Here is a 24,753-nt window from a genome sequence, read left to right on the forward strand (position 1 = left end):
TTTCACATCTCTGACTCAGATGAGGAGCCAACCCAAGAGTCCCTTTCCCCAGAGACACAATGGAACCCACCTTCATTGCCATGTGTGCAGCTCCTCTTAAGCCAGCAGAGAAACCATCCCAGCATTCTCATTCTTCTGCTCAGCAGGACACAGTATTCCATACATTCCATGCAGCCATACTGTGGGGTGTGCTGTAAAGGAAACGGGTGTTGGAAGGAGCTGGTTGCAGGAGTGGGATCATTCACCTCTTACAACATTCCAGCTGTCCAAGGTCACTGGTGTCCACTCAGTGATCAGTAAAATTATCTGAAGGCAATTGAAAGATATTCACAGCACACAAAGGTTCAGCAGCAGCCTTGGCTGGCTCTGGGAGAGGCTCAGAGCTAAAGGGAGCTCTCCTCACTTTATGGCTTGAGAAGCACTAAGATAAAACACGTTGGAAGAGAGCAATGACAAAGAATCCAACAGCACATCCCTCCCTCAGGAAGGTGGTCATTCCTTTCCTAGGCATCTTTTTGTCAGTCTGTCTGTATCCCACCCCTCATCAGTACTCTGTGCCTGGAAACACCATCTGAAGGATTAAAGAGCTTCTCTTGCTCTTTAAGAGGGAGCAAAACAATGGCTTTGTTCAGACCAGGGCCCTGCAACTGGAACAATCCATGTGGGCTGCTCTGCTGGACCCCAGAGAACGCAGACACCTCTGTTAGGGACACCAAGAGCACTTCAGTGACAAACATGAACAGAAAGAACACTGCCAAGAACAGAGGTCACAGAAATAGGTGCTGTTGTGATGGATTTTCCCCAGAGAGTAAACTTAGCAGTGATTCCGTGCCAATACCAGTTAGTAACTGCCATTAATAAGATCAGTCCCCTTCACACTATGCTGAAAGCTGCAATTAAGAATTCATTCAGGGTCAGATCTCTAATTAGTTTCTTTCATGTTGTGTACCCTGGGAACCATGGGGGTCCCCAGAAAAACAATGCTGGAGGAAGAGTCACTTGGGTTGTTTCCTGTTGTGGCAGGAGGTGCAAGGGAAGAGAGGATGAAAAATAGAGGCTCCACCATCAGAAGAAGATATCTTAAGGGTTTTACACCCCATATTGACTGGATTGGCTTTTTGAAATTTGACTTAATAAAAATAGGCTTTCTGAAGCAGCCAGCTGCTGCCTGCCTTCTCCCCCACACCTATACAAAAGCAATACAGAGTGGGCTAAGTTACTGCAGCATCTTCCCTTGCTTTGTTTTATTTTTAACTCTGTGTCTTCCTCCAGTTCTCAGAACAACTCCTGCACAGCACTGTCATTTCAGACTCATTTCCCCAGTGGATTCCAGATTCTTGCGATGTTTCAAGTATCCCTGGATGAAATATCAGGACACATTATTTTTTCTTGATCTCAGTACCCCTTTCATTATTTATTTTCACTGGGCTTCTGAAAAGTACTTGTTTAACTGAAAAACATGGGGACAGCAGGGCCTTGTTGTACACACAATCCTATTTCTTCTGACCTAAGTTTTGCTGCTGGTTAGGCCTTGCTGCTCAGCACCAGTTACACTGAAGTCAGTCCTTTCCCTTAGCACAAGTCAGCAAGTCAGTCTTGGCCCTCGTGCTCCAAGAGTGGCAAATGTAACTAAATTGACTTCTTCCATCAAATAAATCATGCCTTGGAAGTGAAGATAATGGGGCAAGTTACAATTTTTAGCTGGCTTCCACGTGGGATTTTTATCCCATTATCTACTGTTGATGTCATTTCTCATTAGAGCACCCTTGTGTCTCATGCCTCAGCCAGCCCCCTGAGGCAGGCTTCAAGGTGTATGCAATACAACATTCCCAGCTGACTCATGGAAGAGCGAAACACACCACCTGAAAACAGCAAACCTGCCACCAGGCAGCCTGTGCTCCCATAACCACACTGCTGTGTCCCCCCTCACTGGAGCGCTGCAGGACATGTGCCACGGTCCCTGGCAAACACCAGGCTTCAAAGCCTGCACAGAAATGACATGGGAAGACAGCAGCAGTACCCACAAGTACCAGGCTATGCCATGTTTTGCCTTTTAACCATACTGTGTCTCACAGGAGCGGAACAGCTGTAATAACTCAGCACAAATACAACCTTTGAATCTCTCCAGAGCCCTGCTGAGGCACGATGACACCATTACTGTACAAATTCTCCTTTTCGTGGAGGAAATGGCAACCCCTGCCCAAGCAGGACAGTCCCTAGCCCTGTGCTGTTTGATAAGCTGGCTCAGAGAATTCCTCTCCTCACTTATTTTTCTGTCTAAAAGGTACATTAAACTGGTGGAAGAAGAGGACTTAATCTCAGGTTGCCATAAAAAAAAAAAGTAGTAAGTGCAGATGGAAAACAAGTCCCCTCACGAGTTACTGCCTTCCTCTAGAGAGCAAAGCAGTGGGTTTTACCTGTTTTTTAATCTACCACTGCATAGTCAAGCCAAGCTAAGCTATTTTTTCTGACCATCTCTGGCTCCACCTCTGAGGGGTAACACCCAAGTACTTTTCCCCAAACTCCTCCCCTCCATGAATGCATCATTGCTGGTTTTGCTTTAGACTTGAGGATTCCACAATATCAAAATGCATTTTTTTGCCTGACTTCTAATGAAGGCTATGCAGACAAAACCGAGCATGTTCCTGCTTTGCCTGCTCTCTCCCAGACCCCAGAACTTTCCTGTAGAAAAAAAAACAGTAGTGAAAATCCAGTTTCCTACTCAGAAAGGCAAGAGGATACTGCCACATCCCCACCCAAAATTTCCACATTTCACTTTTTATGATACGCTTTTGTTCTCCACCTTTTTTATAGTTCTTAATATCTTGGGGTATATCACGAGCTCTCATCTTTTGCTGCACAAAATAGAAATTGAACTGAGATCCCAGCTCAAACTTTTTAAAAATTAAAGACAAAATAATTGCTGTGTCCACTGAATCATAACCAGGAGTCCTGGGAGAACAAAATTGGAAACTTTGCAGTACACAGGTAGAGTCCCCAAACCAGAGCTCTGAATTTCAACTGCACACAATGTTCAGGTATTTCATCTTCCAGTCAAGATGTGCAGAAAGAAAACAAAGGCTTTAGATCTCAAGAGAGAAATCTAATCACCATTTCTCAGATGACAAAGGTAATCCACATGTAGAGAGATTTACCTGCAAAGCTAATTGCAGCAGAACTGGAACCTCATTGCCTCACTCCTCCCATTGCCCTGCCATTTCCACAGAGAATGAAGGCAGTTTGCAGCCTGGCCTGTTTCCTGCCCCAGCAAGGGAGCCATCAGGAACAGTTTGTACTTGGTTGGTCTCAGGAACCACTGAGAATTCAGGGGTCCATTTACATTGTTTGACTACTTGGCACCTAAACAGGTTCATATGAAAACTGCCAGACCTAATGATGAAAAATATTCTAAGATCAGGGAAAAAAACCATTATATAAGTGAATCACAGTTTGTCGTGCCTAACCAGGTTCTTGTCTATTGCTTTGAGGAGTGCGAATGAAGCTCATGCCTTTGCTAGCATGGGCTTTTCCTACAAACAGTCCGGCCTAGCTTGGATTTTGTCCTCCCTTCCTTTCCCTCAGCTACATTAAGCTGATGATACTTGCACACACCTAGGCAGAGGCAAACAGCCATCCTAGGCACCAGCCATCCAGGAGAGCAGCCTTTTGGAGCACCTGAGTCCACAGGAGACTTGAAAGTGGCTCTCGGACAGGCCTGCCAGCGTGCACACAGGGCAGTGCCACGGCCCAGCTCTGGCTCTGCAGGCCAGGGCTCAGTCCCTGCGAAATCTGGTGGTTTAAGTGCAGGGCCGTTAGGAGCTTCTCCCCTGCTGCTGTGCACTGCACAAAACCCACGGCAGTTGTTGTGTGACCCGAGCTGCTACCCACCACAAAAGTGCCTCCAGCTGCTGTTTGAAGCCCTGTTGTGATGTGCTGCTGAGCCAAGGGGCTGCCCAGGTCCTGCAAGGCCATGCAGCAAGGCATGGCTGCGCCGTCCTGCCACGTGTGCCCTCACAGCACACCTACCCACACCACGCTGGTGCCAGCCCTGCCCCAGATGCCCAGCAGGGTCTGGAATGAGGAGACACACACTGCTTTATCTTCCCATCATCTCCCCAGTTAGGCAGCTACAAGACTGTCTCAAGCAAAAAAAAGAAAAAAAAATCAAGATGAAAATCAATAATTTCTTCCTTAGAGAGAGTCTGAATTATGATCTGAAGCATATCAGTTTAAATTTAAATACCTCCCAGGTCTCTTGGATTAATCATAACCATTACCTTGCACAATCTTGGAGTTGTCAGCATACAGGGAAAAATTACTGAAAGCAGAAAAGCAGAGACTTGAAATGGCTATTTTCTACTGCCTTTCGCCAGTCTTGTCTATTTTAGACCACAAACTCATTGAGGCATGAGTATCTTCATCATTATATATGCTATATAGCACAAGAGATGATGGGATTAGCCTTGCTTTAGGCACTACTGTCAGGTTAATTTATAATTGGCAGGGTTATATTCAAGCTATGATGCACCCACCACTCCCAAACGCCCTTCTTGGAAAAGGTTTTATACCAGGAAAAAAAAAAAGGGATTTCTACATAATGTTTTTAAAAAAGGAACTTATGAAACTTAGTAGCTGAACTGTAATGCTAAGATTCAGATTACGGCCTGCCAACTGCTCCTGCATTGAAAGAGAAGGAGAGCTGTTCCACACGCTGGCTTTTGTTACTGCTCAGATGCTATCCCACAAGCACTGCAAAACTGCAGTTTAGCTCTACAGAATGGGTCTAGAGGAAAAAAACAAAACCAAAGAGAAAACAGGAGGCTTCTAGCACAAGTCCTGCCCTGCAGTCTGATCTCCAGCGCAGGCAGGTGGAGCTGAGGGCTCCAGCCAGCACGCAGCATTCTGCTGGCTGGGGATGCAGCAGTCTGCACAGGGATTGCTCAGTGTGCACAGGGGGGTGCTGGCAGGCTGGTTCTGAAAGATCTTGAATACAACCAAAAGGAGAGAACTCATTTACTCAGAAAAGATAGAAAAGACCTTTTGCAATAATATCAATAAAATCTCATTTGATCCCTACCCCCAAATCCTCACTGTGAATTTCAGACTGATTTATCCTCAGCTGGCTGAGAGAAGCAATTAAAATAGAACATTAAAAGAGACTTAGGTGCATTCGGCACCGTGTGTGGATGTGTGGCAGTAAATCTGTTCCCTGGCAGTGTGTGGGAGAATTCCTCCCTGCTGTGGATTCATCCCCAGTATCAGGCAAGGCCTCGCTTGCTTATTGCCAAATAAGCAGTGGGACTGGTGCATAGGATGGCAGCATCCCAAGCTCTACATGCAGGAAGAAAACAGTGCTAGGGCTGACTCTTCACACAGGTAAGCTACATTTCCACAAGGAAATGTCATGCCAGCTATTAATTCATGCAGGCTGCTCCCCCCTTCAGCCTGTGCTGTATTATCATCTGTTTATGGGGGAAGGTAAAATCAACAAACTGTACAGAGCCTTGACCCTCCCCCCAGCAAAACCAGTCAATGTCACCAAGCAGATCGATTGAAAGAGAAAAGTTCCAGTACCTTTATCACACCCAGAAGTTTCTCCAGCTTTCAGTGTGAATAAGGCTGTGTTATGAATGATCATGTATGCAATACAGCAGTAACAGCTGGAAGTTCTGGACAGCCCCTGCAGCAACACAAGAGGGCACAGCAATGCTGCCCTATCCATGCAGGGCCACATTCTGGCTCCTGTCAGAAGCACATGTGTGGGGAGCAGGGAAAAAAATGGAAAATTCCTGGGAGGAGCCTCCAAAGCTTAGGAGGCAGCATATGATCCAACTCCCCCGACACCAGCAGGGCAGCTCCTACTCTGCCAAGCTCTGCACTGCAACAATCTTTGGTCCATTTTCTACCAGCTGTGGCTGGAGGTGTAAGTGCTGGAAGCACAGCTTTCAAGTAGCTGAAAGCTAGAAAGCAAATATGAGCTCCAAAGGGAATATTTTAAATTTCTTTGAGTACCGTGTATTTGGGGCTGCATTCCCAATGAATTCAAGTACTGAGATTATCAACAAGCCCGGTGCTGCTAAAATCACCCAGAGGAAGGACTCCTACCTTGAAAGGACCTTGGCTCCAGCACAAAGCTATTTCTGCCTTAGCATGATCAATTCTGGGCTGTTTGTGCAGGAGAGTCAGATCAGCCAAAGGGCTCCTTCTGCAGAGAGGCTCCAGTGCTGACACAGAGAGCATCACCCAGTGAGGCATCAGGCACATGCCAGGTGACTCACAGGAGCATGGGGACATTCAGAAACCAAATCGCACAACCACGGGGTATTCTGGGTTAGGAGGCACCCACAAAGATCAACGCCACCCTGTGCCTGGGGTGTTGTCCAAATGCTCCTTGAACTCCGGCAGCCTTGGGGCAGTGACCACTTCCCTGGGGAGTCTGTTCAGTGCCCATCCACGCTGTGGGTGAAGAGGCTCGAGAGTGAAGGGTTTAACCAGCCTCTGCCTTCCAAGGGTCCTGCCTGCTGGGAACAGGAGCAGCTCTGCTCCCTGCTGTCGTGCCTGCCAGAGGCTCTGCACCACGCTGGGGCAAGGCTGGGAGGCAGGAGGAGCATCCTGACCACTGAGGAATACAGTCAGGGCAGGCAGCTCAGGGTGGAGCTCAGACTGAGCTGAGGAGGGCAGGGGCCTGAGGCAAGAGGCCCTGAAGTGGTGCTGACCCACCCCGAGCCACCTGCCTTGAATCAGCCTGCCATGCCTCCTCCAGACAGGCACCACAGGCACAAAAGACAGACTGCAACAAAGCTGTTTTCACGTCCAGACTCATCCTGCATATGGCTCTGGCACTGCTTTCCTGCTTCTGGGGCAGGCAGAAGCTTCTCCTGTTCCTTGAACTACTGGAAACAAGAGTCAGATATAAACTTCAGTAGACTTGATCCTGTTTGCATGCGTACTGTGTGGTTGAAAACACCCCAGGAATCATTTACTGCCATGAAACCCTTGGGTGGTAGCTTGGGATCCTCTCACAGGTAGGTGCTCACAAAGTTTGAGGCAGGGACAAGGCAAAGCCAACCCTGGAGCACATCAAGTGAGGCAGCATTAGCACCCCAGGTGAAGCCCCTGAGCAGGTAACACACACAGCTCCCTGCCCAACCACTGTGTCATGGCAAAGACCATCAGAATTCGCCTGACTACTGTCCTTTTACAGTCAGACAGACCTCACAGCTTCAACTCATACAGGGCTCTGCTCCTCCCTCAGGTCTTCACCTCTTCCTGCCTCTGCTCAACAGCTCCCCTGCACAAACCTCAGCCTGACACCAGCAGCCAAGTCCCCACAGTCTGCACCCAGAAGCCAAGAGTCAGCCTGTGACTGACCACCACAACACTAAACCTTAGTTTGACCTTCCTTGAGCTGTGGAAAAAACAACTGGTCAACAGTCATACTGCAGAGGCTAAACCCCCATCCTGCAGGTGCAGGAAAAGTCAAATAGCAAACCATGAATCCAGGCTGGGACAGAAGCTGGCACAGAGGGGACACCAGCTCCATTTACCCTCTGCCTTTGCTTCCAGCGAGGCTCACACTGCCTGCACAGGACACCAGGAGCCCCCATCTCCTCTGCTCAGCCAAGCCAGCAGCCCAGCTCCCAGCAGAGCCATCCCCAGCATCCCTTGAGACCATAACAGCAAAAACAATGCCAGAGGCAAAAGCCTATTTTAATCTCCCTGTTATCTGGATCATCCTGGCCATGAGGAACATGACATTGTTTCAGCTGTAGCAGCTACACTAAAATAACAAGATAATAAACAATTAAAATAGATTAGTGTTTCTCTAGTCATCTTTTAACTCCATCCCTTCACCTTGGAAGGGGGCTGGCAGATCATGAGTAAGACCAAGTCTCTGGACATCTTTCAAAAGCATTTTTGGGAGTCAGAGCCAAAATGCCACAAGCCTGCTCTGAGGCCCACAAGCAGAAAGGAAGCACTGCTGTGGGCACTGGTAGATCTGGAGAGGCAGCTGAGCCTGCTAAGGGCTGTAATGGGCTTAGCAGAGGTCCCAGGGGAGGTTCACCCTCACCTGGGGGTGCTCAGCTGGGTCTGGGCTGGCTCTGAGGGACTCCCCTTAATAAAGGGTCTCTTTTTTTGGCAAGTGTAAGAGCTGCAGTCTGACTGGTGGGTGGGTTGCTCAGACAGTCTTCAAATAATGAGGATTCCTGCCATGTAAGGCAGAATCTCTAGGGAACTATTTATAAGTGATCCAAGAGGAATCCATATCATCCCTCAGTCCAAAGCTGTCTGCAGACCTGTGTTAAAGCCCACAGGAAATTTTGGATCATTTCCACATTCTCCAGCCCTTCCCTCTCACTTTCTTACACTGCCAGAGCACACCTGGGTCAGGCAACACGAAAGCAGCTCCTCAGCACGGCAGCACAGCCAGGCCTGACCCTCAGCAGCCCCTGCCACACCAGGAGCAGGCTTCTCAGCCTGCAGGTGGTCAGGTGTTGTCACACCCCAGGGTTTGGTACTTGCATGAGAAGTGGAGATCCAGCAGTAAACTGACATCTCCGATTCAGCTTCATCTTGTGCATGTACCTCATGTGAGAGCAAGGCTCGCTAATTACTCAAGAGGAGTCCATAATTGTGCATATTTTAAATACAGGCAGGTCAAAGAACACTCCTTAAAACAGCTTAAAAACACCAAAGGCAAGAATTAGGCTGGGAGAAGTAGACTTTTCTTCAGACAAGCACTAGTTTCTCAAAATATTTTGAACAGTTGTGAATTAAGGAAGAAAAAACAACACTCCACATTCAGAAGCTGGGGAGTTCTTGACAGATTTGTTTCCCTCACTTGTAATTTTCAGCAAGTTTATCAATGAAAAAAGATATAAATTTTCTGCAGAACACTAGGAAGGGAAATTGAAAATTCTCAGGAAGTTAGCAGGGCAGTTTTTACTCCCATTTTACACATACATGAAGACATTGACCCATGAATCCTCAGAGAGATTATTCCTATTCGACTAAGGGTGCATTAGACTCCTTTTTGCCTCAAACAAGGCTGAGGAACACTGCCAGGAGCAATTTTAATCCTACTGCAATGTATATGGAATCTGAGGAACAAAAAGGGTTAGCACCTTAAGCTACATGTTTGTCTGATCTATCATAAAACTCAGTCCTGTTGTACAGAACAGGCCTGTCCTCCTTTGAGTCAGCTGAATTTTTCCAGATGCACATCCTGTGACAAAGCTGACATCGGGCCCTGACTTGCCTCTTCCCCTGTCTGATGTAGTCCCTTTCTGGGCAGAGATTAAACAGACACCTCAGGCTTCCCCCAGAGCCCTTGGTGACAGAAATGAGTCTCCAAAAAGACCAGCAAGCTTCTGCCTTCCCTTTCCCTACAAACAGAAAGCTCCTCTCCAGGCAGTTGCCCCCTTGGCTTTCCAGGCTCTCCTTGGAGAGGTCGATTGCAGAGGCAGCACCAAGTCCCACTGGGTAGACATACAGTAAACAACATGTGAAGGTGGAAACATTTACATCCCTAACAGGGAGGAAGAATCAACAGGAAGGGAGGCAGAGGCAGATTCAACTCCAGCTTCAACAGGGAAAGAGTAGCATGTTCTGTGAGAGAAAAACCAAGGACTGTGCCAGGCAGTGCTCATGGAGGGGCTGATGCTTTTGTAGCTGAGCCCAAAACACCACTTTTCAAGGTGGAAGTGACTTTTTCCAGAATGGTACAGTTGTTCAAAATACAGCCTAGGAGCAAAACCCAGATCCCTGTCCTTCTTCTAGAGCTTGGTCTCTTCCTTCACTCTGCACAGCAAATAACAGAATTTGCCAAGGTGACAAAACATTTTCTTGCTCAGCACGGTGAAAATAAGAGCAAAAGGTGTTACCCAAAAGTCTAAACTGAAACCCTACAACAACAATCTTGTGATGGACAGTAGCACTGGTGGGCTCTATAAGGAACAGCAAGCCTGCTAGTCTGACATACTCCATGTCAGTTATCTATGTTGTGTAAGAGCCAAGGGTGAGCAGTGCAGCCCTAGGATCTGTGAGCCCTGCACCTCAAACCAAAGACAAAACGTTGTGCCTGTCCATTAAAGGCCTCAGCTACTGAGTCTCCTAACCCTGGAAGTCCTGGAGTCTAGGAGCAGACTGCAGCTCTCTCCTCAGAGAAGGACTCAAAGTGTTTCACATGGAGTGTTTCACCGAAACCAGCAGATAATGGCCCTGACAAAACCAGGCCTTGGGGGCAAAAGAATCCCTGGGACTGCACCTACACTAAAAAAACCAACACTGTATGCTTGACTGGACTGCACCTCTCTTGTTTTGTCTGACTGAGGATGATCTAAAGCCCTGTTGTGTGGCAGGCAGCTCACAGATAAAGACTTATTGAGTGAGGAAGCCTTTCTTTTTTTCCGAATCACTGCTGAGGATGCCCAAGGTTATTGCAAAGTATTGCATCAACACTGAATCACTGCCTCCATGGCATATTTAAGTACAACTCATCCCCTTCATAATTTTTTTTTTTTTTTTTATTCCAATGAAGTAAAAAAAAAAAAAAAAAAAAAACACATATAAAAGGAAGAGGAAAAAGCCCAATATGCTTACTTTCAGCATCCCAAGTCACCTGGTCTCTCAACTTGGATTTTAGCTACACAACCAGACAGCAGCACTAGCTGTTACCTCAGGAGTTTGGAAACAAAGGGAAAGGAGCAGGTGAAGCAAGCCCAGGAGAATCCAAAAGGAAAATATCTTTAAAGTTCCCCTGAATTAGTGACACTTACCTGTTTGTTCCATTTTGTGCCTCTGGGTTTCTCTGAAATAGAGAAGAGCAATTATGAAGTGACCCACTTTCCTCCTGTTTAGAGTGAGGAGGAAACAGGGGGAAGGGAAAGAAGGGGAGGAGAGGGAGAATTGCAGAAGGATAATATCAAAGGGTAGAGAAGGAAAAAACCCCATATCCTTACAGCAGGTAGGAGGGTAAATTGTGATGACCCAGTTTGAAGGAAGAGCAGGAACTAGACCTACTAACAGTCAACACCTTCCCACGCACTCTCAGGAGAGGAAACAGCAAGGGAGGGGAACAAACTTGGTGCTTACAGCTCCTCTTTGAGCTGCAAATTCATTCCTCCGGGTTAAAGTTTGAGCAAGGGAAGTTTCCCACCAAAAGAGCATCTGTCTCTCCCCATTCCTTTTGCCTGTGTAAGGGAGGAGTGGAGCCACAGCCCCCTCCTGGCTGGGACAGAGCAAATCAGGTGCAAACAGTGAAGGTAGAAAGAGCTCGGGTGGTTTGCATTCGCTGAGGCTGCCTCGCAGGTGAGGGTGGGAGACACATCAGGATGCCAGGGGGGTGGGCGATGTTCCTCCTTGTCAAAGAGCCAGAAGGTGGCAGGACACGTGCTACAGCCAGAGGAGGTCACCGTGCTGCACGGTCTGACAGGCAGCTCTAGCCTTCATTCTGCTCTGGCCAGCATCTCAGGAGGTGCTCACGTGCTGTGGCTTTCACCATCAGCTGGTGGCCCTGAACCAATGCCTCTGTAGCCCGCTCAGGGCTGCCTATCCCATGGGCAGAAACCAATATCTGGGGGGAAAAGGGGCCCTCTGGCTTGCTGTACGTTTTTGTCTTTTGCTGCAAGATTAGTGAGGTTTCTATTTCCCTTCTTAAATCCCATCCACCTCACTCAGTATAATCAGGCATAGGTGGAATGAAGTTAGTACTCATACACCACTTCATAGCATTCAAAAATGATTCAATAAACACTGTAACAAACACAAGAGTTGTGCAGTTGGCAATTATAACCATAAAGGAAGGACCAACCATTCCCTCATGTCCAGGTGGATTATTAAAAATCACAGTTCAGCTTGTTGAACTCATCACAGCTCCACTGGTTTCAAAGCCTGCACACAAAGAGGATTGCACTTCTCAGTTCCAAAAGTCCCACTTTTAAGTAGCCTGTGTTTCCTGTAAACAGCCAATAGCCCCCAAAAGCGTGACCTCGTTAAAAGTGTGGATTAAACCAGGGCTTTAATTTGCACTCAAAGATTAGTTGTCAGAGTATATGGCTAAAATCATATGGAGAAGTGCAAGTAAGTGACATTGTGCGCTAATATATTGGTGTGTGCTACTGTGGTTTTGTGCTCACAGAAAAGTTAGGCCAAAGACACAGGGGACTGCAGCACCACACAGCAGTTCACATCTCTCAGTTAATCCTGTGTCCTGCTTTGTGGGACCTCTGTCCTTTCTTAATTCAGCTTTCAGTCAGGTTTTTGAAGTGGTTCCCAAATTCAGGTCACATACACAGAAGGAGAATTAAAATCCAATGGTAGTTAATTTTACTAAATCAGGATCATTTAAAATTAAAAACTGGATTTTAATCCTTACCTACTGACTGTGTCATAGGAACACAGAAAGCTGTTTCTATGTCTTCTTTCCTTTGTATAATATAGATCAAATGGCTGTAGTCCTCCTTCCCCTGTGTCCAATACCTTTTTGACTTTCTTGGGCAGAGCTTTCCTCTCACAAAAGCTGAGCTGGGCCTAAAATTCCCATTGGCAAGGTTTCTGGAGGCCTGAGACCAGTCCTACCTCCATAGCAGATGATAATCCTCAGAGATGAGGTTATGTTGTGACTACTTCTCCTTTGCATAAGGGATAATAGATGCTGAAGTCTGGCATTGCAGGAAATGGCACAGTTATAGCACAGCCGAGAGAAGGACCCAGCCAAGGCAGGGGGAGCTGGGGGCAGCAGTGGAACCCAGACTTGTCAAATATTTAAGTCCTGGTTGCTCTTTAAGCAACTAGTCAGGAATCAGGTACTAAAACATCTTTGGGGATCTGGCTCTGCACATCTCAAAGAGTGATCAGGAAATCAGTGGGGACTCATCTCTAGGGTTTATGTTACAATTGTATTTTAAATCTCTCTAATTTTGAACATAAGCCTCAGAGAAATCTTGGCTTGGCCTAAACTGGAGCACCCAATCACAGACAGGTCCTTAAAAAAGCCCACAGCCTAACTGTGTATCTAGAGATCCTAAACATGCAGGGGAAAATTAGGCTCAGCCATTCCCTCAAATTTAATCAGAAGGAGCCTGGGGCACATAGATACAAGTGCTGTTGATGGTCAAAATTCGAGTTACATAAAGAGCAGTGAATGACAGAAGGCAATTAGGAGTTCTGCGAAAAGGGCTCCATCCAGCCTGTTCTTATTGCACATTTCTGCCTGGGAGCAGGCAGAAATCAGAGAGGCTGGGAAATGCTCAGTGCCAAAGCAGGTACATTTCCCCCCTCTTGTTTGCTCTATGCTTAGCTCAATTTCTTTCCCAGCCACATACTTGAGGCCAGGATGAGCAGCTTTTGGACAAACAAGACATTTCCCTCTCTGCTGAAAAAGAAAAAAAAAAAAGGAAATGTCTGAGGAAGGTGGAGAGATTCAAGGCAGTCTTTGTGTTACAACTGACTCTAAGAGAGCCCAGGAAATAGCATCCAGGACCTGGTGGCACTGCCAGCATTTTGGTGTTCCCCTCACTTGGCAGCCTCACAGCCCAGCTTTGCAGCACACAGGGGTGCGAGTTGCAGGCTGAAGGTGATGCTGTGAGCAGCAGGAAGCTCCCGCTGCCCACAGCTCTTAACCATGGACAAAGCAGGGGTCGTTCTTTCTCCCTTAACCTGCTGCGGGCTCTGCCTCTCCTGCCCTTCCCCGGCCCCTGGCCGGTAACGTGGGAGCACACATCCTGCTGCTCTCATGCAGGAGAGCATGTTCCTGCCTCATTATTCATGGGCTGTGCCCACAGGTACTGCTTGTTAAGCCTGCTGAATATTTGCCTGAATAATTAAGAAGGAGCTGAATCATTCTTAGACCAAATTCCGGTTTTCTCTCTCCTCCTACTTCATTTGTAGGCTTCTCTTCTCACATATCCCCTGTACACAGTGTGAAACGACTGTTCAAATAGTACCAGATAGAGTCAATGAACTCCCCATGTGCTTTTTCTTTATCTTTTAAAAATTATCCTTAGAAGATGCTAAAGAATCAGTTAAAATTGCTCCGTGGCACTTATTGCGACAGAAATCCCGGCGCTGCGGTGCAGAAGCCTGCCCCCCTCTGCATCTCCCAGGATAGAGGCAGCCACATTCCTGAGCAGCACAGGTCCAGCCCTTCCCTCGCTCCTTTCAGAACGAATCGTAGTTGTTGCTGCTTAGCTTATTGGGGAATGTTTGTCATCTACCTAATGATTCTGCCCTGTGCTGTTTTATTAAACTACGTGATTTCTGCTGCAGCAGAGCTGGAAAATGAATCTTAAATTGAACCCAGTTTTCTCACTGGAAAACTACCTCTTGTCCTCCTCCCACTCCCTCTCTGCTTTCTCTCCCTTTTACCATTCCTCACATCTCTTTCCCCAAGTTGTGCTGCATTTTATTTTGCCTTCACTGCATTTTCGTCCCTGGCTTTTGGTGCACAGAGCCAAATTCATCCCTGCTGGTATCCAATGGACTGAAATTCTTCTCCGAGGCATTATTGGGCTGAATCCAAACCAGCCAGCATTTTGCAGTGCTGGTGGCTTAGCCAAAACAACAGTTTATAATCTTTCCTTTGCTTCCCTTATCTAGCGTTAATATGAATTATTAATAAGTACTAGTATCGCTGTCTCAAAAATCATACTTGTTTCTGGAGCACCTATCAGCCGAGCTGTGTGACTGAGAATCCCTTTTAACTTTCTGTGTGCTGGGAAGTGGCACGGTGCAAGCACACGGGCAGCCTGGACTCCAGCGCAGGGCTCGCTCTGGGGCTCCTCTGCCGTCCGCAGTGCTCACCTCACCCGAGAGCAGGGCGCGATTCCCCCTGCGGGAGCCGGCCTGCAAAGCTTTGTTTTCCCGAAGCGCCCTTTGTGACGCTAAGTGCGTTTCCCAATCAGGCTGCTGCTCCAGATCCCTCACCTGGAGAGGGTGTCTGCACTGTGTTAGTCTCAGGCTGTGTTTACAGCCCGGGAGCATGACAGACTCTCTCCTTCCCTGCGGTTTCCGTGTGCACAGCTCATTAGATACTCTAATGCAGCAGGAAGCCCCTCTCGACTGAGAATTCCTTCTCGTATATTTAGCAAACTTTTGACTGCTTCCTTTCAAAAGAGACTGAAGGACATATTTTCGTAGGAAGAGGGTGCGACTCACAAAGCACGATCTACAGTCACGTTTTTCTGTGGGGAACTACAGAGCAGGGGAGGAGGAATCACCCGCAATTCTCTCTCCTTCTCCCCCGCACCTCCCTCCCTCCCCTCCCCGTCCCTCCCCCCCGCCCATACAACCACAACACGAGATGAACGCGCTCCAAAATACAGCTGCAAAGCCTCCCCGCTCTTCCGGTCTTCTTCGCCTTGGCAAAAGGGGGGGCAAGAAGGGAGGATGAGGATGGAATTATCCTCATGTGGAACTGATGTTTTGACTCTGCCATCCGCAGACTGCTCAGAAAAGCCTGCACGCACGGTGTGAGAGTTAAACCCAGCCAGGGCTCGCTCATTGCTAGCAGGAGAGGCTCACACAGGGAATAGGGAGACATCGCTGCTCATCTCCTGGTCTGGATGGTTCCATAAATGAAAGCCAAGGCTTGTGGGGTGAAAGGGAAAGGATGACTGAGGTTATGAAAGAGAGCATCGCACTTCGACTGCAATCCCCAACCTTCATTAAGATCCCCATTAAGAGATAAATTTTACAAACATACACCGTTTTGCATGAAATGAAAGGATTTCCTCCCCATTAGAAATCACGCTGGAGACAGCTCCATTTGCTCCAAATTAGGTATGCTCGGAATGAATATTTTAATTAATTCATTATAAATAAGCCAGGCACTTTCCTCGAACAGAGTTACTGTTTCCTTCCTCAGCAGCAGTGGGATATGCTCATTGAGCTGTGTGTGCGTGCCTGTACTTGTCCAGGCTTTGTTTTTGATTTCTCTCTCTCGTTTTTTAACCTGTCCCTCAAATGATCAGTCACAACACATGTCCTTAACCATGGATTTCCTCGTGTTTGGTTGCTCCGACTTGGGAGAGGGGAGGGAGGAGAGGGAGAATAAACAGATTAACACACCCAGACCCCTGGCAGGATGTTCTGAGAAATAAAAAGAGGGGAGAGAAGGAAGAATTCACACATAAAAATAGAAGCCCACGTAGATTGGCCATATATGGAGTACCGGGGACTTCAGAGGGATACCCTCTTCGGACCACCCCTTTGGCGGAGGAAATCGCTGCTGCGGGAGGGCCCCTGCCCCCCTGCCCGGGCGGCTGGCCCGCAGCCGCCCCCGGCCCCCAGCCCCGACCCCGGCCCCGGGGAGGCGGCGGCGGGAGGCGGCGGGAGGCGGCGGGCCCGGCTGCGGGAGCGGTGCGGCGGCGATGACTCAAGCCCGCCCGGCCCGCTCTGCCCCCTCCGCTCCCCCCGCCGGGGAGCGCTATTAAAAGCTGCTGACGTAGGAGCGGACGGCCATCTTTGATGAGGGCACGGCTCCCGATCCATTGAAGAAGGAGACCCGCGGAGGTCAGCAGCCTCCCGTCCTCGCCTCCCATCCAGCTGCGGCACCGAGCCACCGACCCCGCCGCGCCGCGCTCCGCCAGCCCAGGTAAAGGTGGGACACCACCGCGGGCACCGGCTCGGCACGGGGAGGGGGCGGTATTGGCGAGAATGAAATGCAGAAAGAGGCTATATTTGAAGTGGGACCCGTTCGGCTTTTTGTCTCCGGCCTCTGGGCTGCTGCGGGCACAGAGAAGGGCAGGGAGAAGGGGGTGATTTCGCCGCCAGCCGCATCGCCGGCTGGAGCCAGGGGAGGCAGCCGGGCTGTGCCTCTCGGCCGTGCGGGCGGCCGGAGGCCGGCGGAGAAGGCAGTGTCGGAGGAGAAGGGGAAGCAGCGCCATTCCCAGCTCCGAGCGGGGCGGAGGGCGTGCGGGCGCTCTGCGCTGCTGGGCCGGCCCGGGCTGCGCCGCCCGGGGCACTGCAGCGCCCGCAGCGCGCCGGGCTGCGGCGGAGCATCAGCACCGCGGACAGCGCGGGCCCGAGCGGCGCGGGGAGGGGACCGTGTCCGTGTGTCTGTCCGTGTGTGTCCGTGTGTGTGCTCAGCACCGCAGACAGCGCCGGGCCCGAGCGGCGCGGGGAGGGGACCGTGTCCGTGTGTCTGTCCGTGTGTCTGTCCGTGTGTCTGTCCGTGTCTGTCCGTGTGTGTCCGTGTGTGTGCTCAGCACCTCGGACAGCGCCGGGCCCGAGCGGGACGGGGAGGGGACGTGTGTCTGTCTGTGTCTGTGCGTGTGTCCGTGTGTGTTCTCAGCACCGCGGACAGCGCAGGGCCCGCGCCGGGACCGGGGAGCGCGAGCTGCCTGTGCCTGTGCCTGTGTCTGTGTCTGTGCCTGTGCCTGTGTCTGTGTCTCTGTCTGTGCCTGTGTCTGTGTGTCTGTGCCTGTTCAGCACCGCGGCAGCGGAGGCGGCCGTGCTGCAGCGCCCTGCGGCTCCGCGCCCCCCGCCCCGGGGCTGCCCCCCCGGACACGGGACTGGGAAGAGATTCCCGGCTGGCGAGCGGCGGTGCTCCCTCATTCCAGAACAGGACCGCGGGCAAGCGCAGTTGTGGTTCTGTAGCTCAGAGTGAGAAGAGGGAGAAAGAAAATTTAAAATTTAAAAAACAAACAAACAACAACAGCAAAAGGCTCGTAACATCAGTTCCTGCAACTAATCGGCGTTTGGCACCGCGGCCCGTCTCCCGGCGAGGCGTGTGTGCACGGGGGCGGGGGTTACATAACGGCGGCCCGCGGGTCCCCGGGCGGGCCGTGCACCGGGAGCGCCGGCAGCCCCGGGCTCCGCGGCCCGGCGCGGTGCCCGCGGGCGCTGCGTGCCGCGGCCCGGGGGACGTGGCCCCCCCGCCCGGTCCCCGCGCTGCGGAGCGGTGCGGAGCCGCCGCCTTATGTAACGCGGGCTGCCCCGTCACGGCTGCTGGCCCCGGCTCCCGCGGCGCCGCCGGTGCTCCCTCCGCCCGTCCTTTCCGCTTCCCGGCACCGCAGCCGCCCAAACGCCTCGGTGCGGTCCCAAGTTGGTAACTTCGCTGGGGTTTTTTCTGCGGGGCGAATAAACAAGGGGAGAAAGGGGGATTGGGCTGCGTGTCCAGACACTGCGCTGCGTAGCTGCGTCAAAGCGGAGCCGCGGGATCTGCCAGATTTACGTGCCTGGCTTGAATAATTGCTGCCGGTTTCGTTCCCAGCCGAAGAGCGGGGAGGGGGGAAATGGGGGGCTGGTCTGCGGCGCTGCCTGCGGGTGTCAGAGCAGCCCCTTAATCCAGACCCGTTTGCTTCCAGCCCCGGCCGCAGCATCTGCAAGGACATGTCTGTCCCACACCCCCGCCTCGTCCTAGCCCTGGGCATGGAGCAGCTCCCCCACCGAGCAGCACGAGGATGGTGTGGGGCAGCCACCCCTGCGGGTGGCAAGGGCAGGGATGGAGCCATCTGGGAGATGAGTGCTCTGGTGGGAATGGCTGGGGAAGGGACTCTCTCCTAGGCCCCCAGCCACCCTCACATCCTGCAAAGAAGCCAGTCTAGGAAGAAGCAGCAGTGGTTTTCCATTGCTGCTGCATCGTGCAGAACGGGTCAGCCAGGAGGTGACAGCTGAAGAGTTTGGTTCCTAGGATGGGTGCCAAAAAGATAACAGAGGTGACCAGACCAAAGATGCAGGCAGGCCTGATTGACAAAAGCAAAACCTTGAGGCTACCTCTAAAGTCAAGAGGAGATGCAGAAACTCAGCATGTTGCAGTACCAAATGCAGCTAGATAGCAACCCCCAAATAAATGCAGCTTAACTTTCTTTCCACAGCTAACTAGCAAATGAGAGTGGCATTTCCGAGAGCTCTCGGGACCAGGCTTTGTGTCCATTGAACTCATGGGGGCAGTGAAAGAAAGAACAGCAGAATCCAGCCAGCATGAGCCCTCAAAATACATCTAATGAGATGCAGCTCCACTTCCCAGATTTATTGCACTGGAGGTGGGAGATGCTTTTCAGGTCAAGGGAAAGCTTTTCATTTTTCTCCCTATGCTTTAGGTAGAGCGACAAATGGCAAGATTAAAGTGCTAAGGCAAATAAAGCACGGTCTTTGCCTAGTGCTTGCACTGCTTTAACTGCGCGAGGTAACGAAACAAAACACTTTTCCTGTCAGTGGGAACAACTTCAGCGATTTGTGTGTCTATGTGTCACAGGGCTACAGCTGCTGCATTTGTAGCAACCCTCAGGGAAAAATAGAAAGTATATGGCTTGGTGTAGGGCGCAGTTTGCTAATGATTTCTTCTCTCAGGATCAAATAATAGAAACTGTTTTCCCTTTACCTTGGCTTGTTGTCACACAGTTACTCTTTCTCTTGAATTTTTTTGTTCCGCCAAATCTCTGTCACAACGTTTTATAACATAAGGAGGGTACTTTCATCTGTACATATTTGTACCCCCACACACACTCATTTCAGAGATTTCCAGGGTGAAAGCTGGGTGAAACCACAACAGACCAGGCTGACTTTGCAGCATTCATTGGGCAGAGCACATTTTTCTGTCTGGGGAGTTTCATGCCCTGCTACCAATGCAGCCACCTTTGGGCTGGGCCAGTGCCAGGCAATCTGTAACAACAGACTGGTTCAAGCATTTCAGAGCTTTACAGTCTGAGACAGACAAGAAGAATGTGTTGCTGGAGAGCTGCTGCAGGATGCACTTCTCAGGCAAATCATGATTACCTCTAGGAAGCTGGGCTTTGGAGCGCGCATAGGGCTCGTCTATCTACTCCTGGGAATGCTGGATAGAGTTTTTCAAGGCTGTAAGTTGTCAAGGAATAGTTTAATTTTTTTAGCTTATTATTTTTGAGCCTTCAACAGTATGTTTTTCCTTAGTTTCAATAAACTGTCTTTCTTGCCTACTGACCTTGCAGATTCAGCTTGCTGCATTGTATTGCAATGAGCACTTTCTCCAAAACACACAAGTTATATTTCTAGTTCTTGTCTGTCACCCCTTTGTTACGCCCTCTGCAAATGCTTAGATACACAAACTCCCACCAGCAAAATCTGCTTCTTATCTGATCATAATTTTCAATGTGCTGTCCCACATCCCACTAAATTTTCTAGGACTTTCCACCAAGCACAAAGACAAGTCAACTGCGTAGGTTCAAAATTGTTCTTTCCTGTTTTGTGATGGCCCAAGGCTGACATTGCAAGACCCAAAAGTAGATCTGAGTGGCCTTGAGGAAGTGTTTGAACCACTTGCCCTGCTGTTTTTGAAGGAAATTTAGCTTTGCTCTTGCATCTTTCATCTTGTTCACTTGCTATTTTCTCATCACCCCATGCTCACCTACAATCCTCTTTTAATTCCTGCTAAAGATCACCAGGATGAAAGAAACACATCAGGGGCATTAGGACCCTGATGTGAAGCATGATGAGTGTCACCTTCTGATTTTGATTATTCCAGCAGGTCTAAGCCAAAGTCACTTGGAATCAAGGAAAATGCTTCCTTGTACCTAATTTTGTGGGACTTGTAAAGGAATATTTAGCAGTTTAGGTTTTTCAAAGGGAAACAAATTCTTTGTACATATTCCCTCTGAAATATACTAGCACTAGTGAGTCTAAAGAGAATGTAATATTGCATTATAACATTTTCCTTTTTTCCTTTTTTTTTTTTTAAATACGGGACATGGTATCTCCCACCAGAGAAAGCTGAATTCTACTCCAGGCACAGGGAGGAGAAGAGGGAAACACTAAGTAATTAATCATGGCTGTTCCTGGCCTTTTAGAGCTGAAAGTTAGTGCTGACCAATCTGTTCTCTGTCTGGCTATTTAGGAGATTTTTTTTTTCTTTAGAGCTAACAGTGCTCTGTTTCACTTTTTGAATGGGATTTAACTTATTATTCGGCCCCATTGTCAATTGGTGGGAAGTGGCATAACTGAGTGCTGTACTACTCTACAGGCCAATAATTTTTCAAGCTGGGACTCCTTGTTAATTTTTTAAACCAGAAATTGGTCTATTTGCTGAGGGAGCAGCTCTTCTAAAAATAGATCTCATTTCAGATGCTGCCCTCCCAAAGGCCATCCCTATTTTTTAGGGTCTGGTCTCATTGTCGCAGACCCTCATGGCCAGGCTGCCTCAGAAGCGGTGACAGGGAGCAGTGATGAAGCAGAGGAGGAGGAATGCTGCCTGTCTGTTTCAGGTTGAGTTCTGCTGCACTCTGCTGGTACATAACACCAGCAGAACTTGAATATGGTGTAAAACCCAGGACACAGATGAATTTTTCCTAAAGGCACATTTGCGTGCAGAACAAGTCAGAAATTCCTAGCTGTAGCCATTAATTTTTCTTTCAAGCTGGGGACTAGTGTGAAGTTTTCCTGCATTCCACTAAGTGCCCAGGGAAATTAGGCTTCTTCCCTCAAGTTTTAAAAAGGCAAAATGTATTTGTAGAGTTGAAATATGAAAGAACAGAGGCAAAGCCAAGTCTCACTGTACAAGTGCCTAAAACTGAACAAGAGGAAATGTTCTTATATGTTTTCATATAATTATAGTTTTCCTTGTGCTTTTGATATGACCAAGTTTTTGTGCCAGCATTTGCTGGTAGAATCCATGAGCAAAGTGAGAGTTATCCTAGACTGTGGCAGTGCTCACAACTAAAATTTGTATCCTAGACATTACAAAAGGATGCCTCATGTAGGTGGTTTGTGAAATTAATGCAAGATTTGCTATTTCTTCCTCAAAACCTCTTCCTCAACACAAATGATAAGGGAGTTGCAGATCCAAGGCACTGCAGAGTCCTTGGTAGGCACGTTTGTAATTCTGCATTGATCTCTTTCATCTCCCACATTTTCTCAGTAGCATTCCCTTGCTAAAAATCCCAGCAGATTCCCTTGCTAAAAATCCCAGTAAATCTCCAAAGACTTTCACTGTCACTTGTCTGTCAAAGAGACTAGAAGTGTAGATTGAAAACTAAAGCTCTGATCAATTCACAGCTCAGTGTTCATCATGCTGTAGTTATTTGTTATACTTACTCTCCACCCAAAGGAGGGGAATTCTGTTCCTGAATTGCAACACAGTCATAGAAGAAGTAGTAATTGTATTTTTCCTTTTGTATAAAACAGTTATTTGGAAGATGTGCCAACCTCTCCTTTGGTTCCTTTTCCCACTCCTGGAAATTATAGTTCCCAATGGAACTGTGCAGATGCCAGTTCCTTGGTCTGTCTTACAGAGGTAAATATATTTCCTCCAGCTACTCTAAAAAATTTCACGAAACAAAAGTATACTTCTTCAAAAGAGCTCATTGTCAAAATAGTGTTACCATTCACTGATTCTTTTTTTAAACAGGAACAGAAGTCTCCCATGCATACTTAAGCATTTTTTAAAATAAAAGGTACTAAAATTAGCTTCACCATGCTTTAGATGGAAATTAAAGTTTTCTTTCTCCTCCCTCTGCTAGTATTTCTTGTTCAGTCTGGTCCCATTCACATCCTTGGGCTCCTCACCACTCCCCTGGCAGGGATTTAGCCAAGCTTGCGTTCCTGCAGGCATCGGGGAGCTGCAGCTTGGTGCAGCCCAGCGCTGCTGCTGCTGCCTGCGGCCTGTGCAGCCGGGGCACACACCCGGGCACACGCCTGGGCACACACCGGGGCACACACCGGGGCACACACCGGGGCACACACCCGGGCACACACCGGGGCACACACCAGGGCACACACCGGGGCACACGCCCGGGCACACACCGGGGCACACACCAGGGCACACACCCGGGCACACACCGGGGCACACACCAGGGCACACACCAGGGCACACGCCTGGGCACACACCAGGGCACACACCAGGGCACACACCGGGGCACACGCCCGGGCACACACCAGGGCACACACCAGGGCACACACCAGGGCACACACCGGGGCACACACCAGGGCACACACCCGGGCACACACGTGGGCACACACCGGGGCACACACCAGGGCACACACCAGGGCACACACCGGGGCACACACCAGGGCACACACCCGGGCACACACCTGGGCACACACCAGGGCACACGCCCGGGCACACACCGGGGCACACACCGGGGCACACACCAGGGCACACACCCGGGCACACACCCGGGCACACATCGGGGCACACACCGGGGCACACACCGGGGCACACACCAGGGCACACACCGGGGCACACACCGGGGCACACACCGGGGCACACACCAGGGCACACACCGGGGCACACGCCCGGGCACACATCGGGGCACACACCGGGGCACACACCAGGGCACACACCAGGGCACACACCGGGGCACACACCGGGGCACACACCGGGGCACACACCCGGGCACACACCGGGGCACACGCCCGGGCACACACCCGGGCACACATCGGGGCACACACCGGGGCACACACCAGGGCACACACCGGGGCACACACCGGGGCACACACCCGGGCACACACCCGGGCACACACCGGGGCACACACACCGGGGCACACACCGGGGCACACACCCGGGCACACACCAGGGCACACACCCGGGCACACACGTGGGCACACACCGGGGCACACACCAGGGCACACGCCTGGGCACACACCGGGGCACACACCCGGGCACACACCCGGGCACACACCGGGGCACACACCAGGGCACACGCCTGGGCACACACCGGGGCACACACCAGGGCACACACCAGGGCACACACCGGGGCACACGCCCGGGCACACATCGGGGCACACACACCGGGGCACACGCCTGGGCACACACCCGGGCACACACCGGGGCACACACCAGGGCACACACCGGGGCACACGCCCGGGCACACACCAGGGCACACACCAGGGCACACACCGGGGCACACGCCCGGGCACACACCGGGGCACACACCGGGGCACACACCAGGGCACACACCAGGGCACACACCGGGGCACACGCCGGGGCACACGCCGGGGCACACACCTGGGCACACACCGGGGCACACACCGGGGCACACACCAGGGCACACACCCGGGCACACACCGGGGCACACACCGGGGCACACACACCGGGGCACACACCAGGGCACACACCGGGGCACACACCGGGGCACACGCCGGGGCACACACCAGGGCACACACCGGGGCACACACCGGGGCACACACCGGGGCACACACCAGGGCACACACCCGGGCACACACCGGGGCACACACCGGGGCACACACACCGGGGCACACACCAGGGCACACACCGGGGCACACACCCGGGCACACACCGGGGCACACACCAGGGCACACACCAGGGCACACACCGGGGCACACACCAGGGCACACACCAGGGCACACACCGGGGCACAGCCCGGGCACACACCGGGGCACACGCGTGGGCACACACCCGAGCACACACCCGGGCACACACCAGGGCACACACCAGGGCACACACCCGGGCACACACCCGGGCACACACCGGGGCACACAGCTCTGCGGGCCCGGGGCTGCCTGTGCCCCGCCGCGCTGGCCCCAGGCGCTGCCATCGTCATTCCTGTTCCCTGTTTGCTCGGCAGGACAGCTCGCAGGGATCGCTGCTCCTGTGAAAGCGGCAGGAAGGCGCTGGCAGTCACTTGGACTGGAGATGTTCTGTAACATCTGAACTTCAGCTCTTGGGGGCCGGGGCTGAAACACCAGCCTGCACGTGGGATATCTGCATTGAGGTGCAAGCATCACACATTAAATAAATGTAACCTTTGCCAAGTGCGTCAATTGCCTCCATCCATAAAAGAAAAAGCTGAGATTCAAACAACTTCCAGTTTACATCCC

General features: G+C 50.7%; 2 protein-coding genes and 1 long non-coding RNA gene across 9 annotated transcripts in view; 1 reads left to right on the top strand and 2 right to left on the bottom strand.

Moving 5' to 3' along the window:
- LOC135297799 (uncharacterized) overlaps positions 1-11,244 on the bottom strand; it is a 47,882-nt gene extending 36,638 nt beyond the window's left edge. For all 6 annotated transcript variants that reach the window (XR_010359751.1, XR_010359752.1, XR_010359755.1 and 3 more), the window contains exons 1-3: positions 11,095-11,244; positions 10,779-10,810; positions 71-191 (exon numbers count right to left, since the gene is read on the bottom strand). This is a non-coding gene — a long non-coding RNA (uncharacterized LOC135297799). The remainder of the gene's footprint in view (positions 1-70; positions 192-10,778; positions 10,811-11,094) is intronic.
- A 5,025-nt stretch (positions 11,245-16,269) lies between these two features.
- The window catches only part of SNAP25 (synaptosome associated protein 25), a 64,068-nt gene continuing 55,584 nt past the window's right edge, over positions 16,270-24,753 (top strand). The window contains exon 1 of one of the 2 annotated variants that reach the window (XM_064415707.1): positions 16,270-16,594. The gene's annotated coding sequence lies outside the window, so the exon portion shown is untranslated. The remainder of the gene's footprint in view (positions 16,595-24,753) is intronic. The other variant, XM_064415706.1, reaches the window with a different exon arrangement.
- Positions 22,498-23,352, bottom strand: LOC135297841 (keratin-associated protein 10-8-like). The gene has a single exon (XM_064415795.1). The coding sequence runs from the start codon at positions 23,350-23,352 to the stop codon at positions 22,498-22,500; it is 855 nt and encodes a 284-aa protein (XP_064271865.1).

Source organism: Passer domesticus, chromosome 3, assembly GCF_036417665.1.
Source record: "Passer domesticus isolate bPasDom1 chromosome 3, bPasDom1.hap1, whole genome shotgun sequence".
Lineage (NCBI taxonomy): Eukaryota > Metazoa > Chordata > Aves > Passeriformes > Passeridae > Passer > Passer domesticus.